At 32.2% G+C, this 4,234-nt stretch overlaps 1 protein-coding gene across 1 annotated transcript; it reads right to left on the bottom strand.

The window, feature by feature from the left end:
* Positions 1-293: 293 nt before the first annotated feature.
* LOC9313824 (cyclin-dependent kinase inhibitor 2) lies at positions 294-1,473 on the bottom strand. Its single transcript, XM_021026695.1, has 4 exons — positions 1,026-1,473; positions 878-939; positions 628-798; positions 294-560 (listed from the first exon to the last, which is right to left on the bottom strand). Exons 1-4 carry the CDS (start codon positions 1,350-1,352, stop codon positions 488-490), a joined length of 633 nt encoding a protein of 210 aa, XP_020882354.1. The 5' UTR covers positions 1,353-1,473; the 3' UTR covers positions 294-487.
* Positions 1,474-4,234: the final 2,761 nt, after the last annotated feature.

Here is a 4,234-nt window from a genome sequence, read left to right as displayed (position 1 = left end):
CCTTTACCACGTCAGCCTTGGGTCTTCTTTTTTGTTCTGCTCTACAGTCTATTTTCATTGTACAAAAAAATCAAATATGATAATTGATACACAACATAAGGTTTTTTATTTTTTTTTATTTTGAAAATGGACAAAAACTAATACGAAAATAAATTTATGTAACCAAGACAAGAGTCCAAGAATCTTCTGGCCAAAAAGACTGAGAACAATGTTTATATTTATACATAGCAATAATGGAAGCTATATAGTTTTCTACAACATTTTTAATTACTTTTTAGGTTACGAACTTATAGTTAAAAAAAAAAAACATGAATCTAATTAATTACCTTATGGAAGGACAAACGAAAGTTGGATTACATGTAATTTGATTATTCGAAAGAAAGATATCTACATTTGGATTTTGTTAAAGAACAATCAAAAGCAAATATTATTACAGAAGAGAATAATAAGTACTTGGTGAAAATAATGATCATAATCATCGTCTTCTTCATGGATTCAATTTAACCCACTCGTATCTTCCTCCACCAAGTGGCTCATCTTTCTCGAAATCGAAGTTATACCTATAACAAATTCATTCTCAGTTTCAAAAATTCGATTTGCAAAAAAAAAAAAAAACAAAAAACTTACTTCATAGAACATTCCAACATCTTATTCCGAAGATCTTTCTCCGCCGTTTGGAAAAAATCTTCTAGCTCAGCTTCTTTCACCGTCTCATGGCGGCTCTTCCTTAACCGACGGCGAGACTCTACATCATCTTCTACAGCAGCCGAAGAAGAATCCATGTTCATCGATTCCTCACTAGAAACAAAGAATCAAACACATTTCTAGAAAAATTTTAATAACCGACGATTACAATTTCGAAACTCCAAAAACAAACCTATTATTAAAATCATCATAAATCCACGACGTTACAGTTTCATGATCATCACCGTTATTTTCCTGGAAAACAAAAACAAAGCCAAATTCAAAATCTGGAAATTAAAAAAAAAAAATCAAATTCAAATTCGAATTAATAATGTTTTTACCTCAACATCTACAAATTCGATTCTCCGTTTCGATTTCTCTTCCGATCTATTATTATTATTACTAGAACAACACGAAACTTCGATTTCACATTGTTCTTCAACAGGAGGAGAATCTCGCCGACGAACTATAACAACACTCATCTCCGACGCTCCTGCTGAATTCCTCGCCACTATTCCACCGCGATTCGTCGCCTGTACACACGGTGACAAAACTATCCTCGATTCTACAACATCCACCTCCTCCTCCATCTTCCTCCGCTTCACCGTCGTCGTCGCAACTCCATTCTCTTCCACCACATCTCGTTCTCTTCTCCTAACCGCCGCCATAATATCCGACGACGTCACCTTCAAGATCTCTCTCTCTGAAATCACTAGTTGTGTTTGTGTTTGTGTTTTCTCTCTCTCTAGACTCTAGCTCGGGTTTTGTTCTGTTATAGATTGGTGACGATCGTAATTTTTAACGGCCACGATTAACTCTTGTCGTTTTCATTTAAGCCTCGTGTGAAGTAGGAATAGTTTTTTTTTTTGTTTTTAATATGTAACGGGAAATTTGACGGCGCCGTTATAGATCGAGAATCTTATATCCTATACGATCGACACGTGTCCTTTATTCGCTACGATTACGTTAACGGTCTCGAACGTTATAGAATCGGTGCATATCTTTTTTTTTAGTGGTAAATACTAAATAGAGTTTGAATTCGAATATTTTTTTTGTTTTCTTTTAATATAATTGTTTGGCTTTTCCAATGGAATCAACGAGAATGAGAATAATTATCGTGGGTTTTATGATAAGATCGGATTTGTTTATTTTTGGTTTGTAATAATTGTTAGTTTAGATTTTAAAAGACAATATCATCCTTAGCTTTATAGAGAAACAACGATAATGCCATCGAATCATCACTGGTTCACGCCTCACGGACGACCAAATAATAAAAAAGTGTGTAAAAACATCTTCAATGGTGTTCTATATCTTGCTCTAAACTCTATATTTGGAGTAAAATCACTCCAATGGTGTTCTATATCTTACTCTAAAAATAGAGATATGAATAGTGTTTTGGAGCAACACTATTCATATCTCTATTTTTAGAGCACAACTTTTTTATTTACAAAGGACTCCCTCAATTTTCATATAGTATCATTTTTTACCTAAACAAAATTATATAACTAAATTATATACATACATAATTTTATGTTAATATCATAGTTACTAAATTAATTAAAATTTAAAAATATAACAATAACATATATTAAATTAGAAAAACAATACAAACACAAATACCAACACAAATGATAAACTAAAAGTACATAAACAAAATTAAACTTGCCGTTAAAAAAAAAATTAACACACCATAAACTAGTGATTTAATAATCCGGTAGGTCGTTTTCAGATCCACTAAGATCATCGAAATATTGTCCAAAGGAAGTAGATGCCGACGGAGCTTGTTGATCAAGTCTTTTCTTTAAGATTTTTGCTTGTTCAAATTGAAGATATGCACGGAAATTTGGATCTTCAATGGAATTTAAGTCTCGATATAAAACTTTGTTTTCTTCTCTTAGTTCTTTCAATGCTAAACTCTTACTTTGCATCTCCAAATATTGTTGTCTTTGTGCACTTGTCTTCTTTAGTTGCTCCACGAGTTGTTTATTCCCTTCTTCCAAAGTCTTGATAACATCCAATGTTTGACCGTCATTTTTTCTTTTCAATTTAGATTTTTTCACTCCTCTTGGTCGTTGAGATGGAGATCCGCCAATAATGTCATCTTCGTCATCTAAGTTAAGAGAAAATGAAGACAAACCTGGAGACGCTTGTGAAACTGAATCGGGGGTAGGATTTTCGGACTCAGAAGATGTGTAACCGAAGCCGCATAGATTTGAGACTTTTCTAGCCGGAGTGGCACCATCTTTAAACTTTTCAAAGTTTTTAATAATGTTCCATACATGATCGAATTTCCAACCAGATTTAAAATTTTGATCTTGCATTAGCATTTCTTTGGCTTGATTGAACTACATAGAATTAAAAATATAAATAAATAAATAAATATTAAAACAATGATAACTAAATCACAAAAATAAATAGAATACTTACTATATCATCACTTGATGCACCACTTGAACGTCGATTTTCACATTGTTTGATGCATGCATGTAGTTTTCTTATAGCTTTCTCAATAGTTTGTAATCGACACCGGAGAGATTTTTTTGAACGTTCACTCCAAGTTGGATTTTTTCCATTTTCGAAAGATTCCGCCACACGATCCCAAAAATGGTCGGATGATTGGTAAACACCGGTGATTGGATCTTGAGAAATTTCCATATAAACTTGACATAAAACCTTATCTTCTTCTTTAGAATATCCAGTAGAACGAGACATTTTACTTAAGAAAATAAGAGAAAGTGAATATATGTATTAGAAAATAGTGGAATGGTTGGATGTTGTGAATGGATCTGAATATCAATTATGTTATTTATAGAATGATTCTCACATTTTTTAATTCACTATGACAAGATTTGACAATACAATGATAAAGTGCTTCAAAGATTCTCACATTTTACAATTCACTATGAGATGAGACAATACAATGTCAAAAAGATAAGAAATCACTTCTATAATTTTTAATATATTATGACAAGATTTAACAATTCACTATGAGATGAGACAATACAATATAAAAAGATAACAAGATTCCCATACTTCTCAATCAACTACGACAAGATTTAACAATTCACTATAAGACTAAACAATACAATGTCAAAAAGATAATAAGATTCCCAATGCTTTTCATTTTGACAAGATTTAACAATACTATGACTAGTTGATTCCATGACTTCTTATATTTTTTTATAAATACCACTATAACTCTATGTTAAATCATATACAATTTCAACACATATTTCTTTACTCGTCTTGAAAAAATATCTCTCCAAATGAATTTTAACTTTGATACTCCACCCAATTTTCCATCAGATTTTCATGACTCATCGTCCTCTTCAGATGACAATGAAAATATGGAAATGATCAATAATCTCGAACAAGAAGAACAAGCTATACATCTTACTATCGCTAATAACAATTCGATCATCCAATACCTCTTCAACCAATAAAACAACAATGCGATCCATGGTGGCTCAGTTCAAGGTCGTTCTTTCGTCCACCGGGATCGAGAAACTGCTTATGCTAGTTTGTTCAATGATTATTTCTCAGAGACTCC

Source organism: Arabidopsis lyrata (assembly GCF_000004255.2).
Source record: "Arabidopsis lyrata subsp. lyrata unplaced genomic scaffold ARALYscaffold_5, whole genome shotgun sequence".
In the NCBI taxonomy this organism is placed as follows: domain Eukaryota; kingdom Viridiplantae; phylum Streptophyta; class Magnoliopsida; order Brassicales; family Brassicaceae; genus Arabidopsis; species Arabidopsis lyrata.
Note: the sequence above shows the minus strand (reverse complement) of the source record. Positions and strands in the feature narration are given on the sequence as shown.

Excerpts from the sequence above, each read along its gene's own strand:
- LOC9313824 (XM_021026695.1), bottom strand. The coding sequence starts at position 1,352 with ATGGCGGCGGTTAGGAGAAGAGAACGAGATGTGGTGGAAGAGAATGGA. Across the intron at positions 799-877 it reads TATGATGATTTTAATAATAG|TGAGGAATCGATGAACATGG; the intron begins GTTTGTTTTTGG and ends CTTTGTTTCTAG. Across the intron at positions 561-627 it reads ATGTTGGAATGTTCTATGAA|GTATAACTTCGATTTCGAGA; the intron begins GTAAGTTTTTTG and ends AATTTGTTATAG.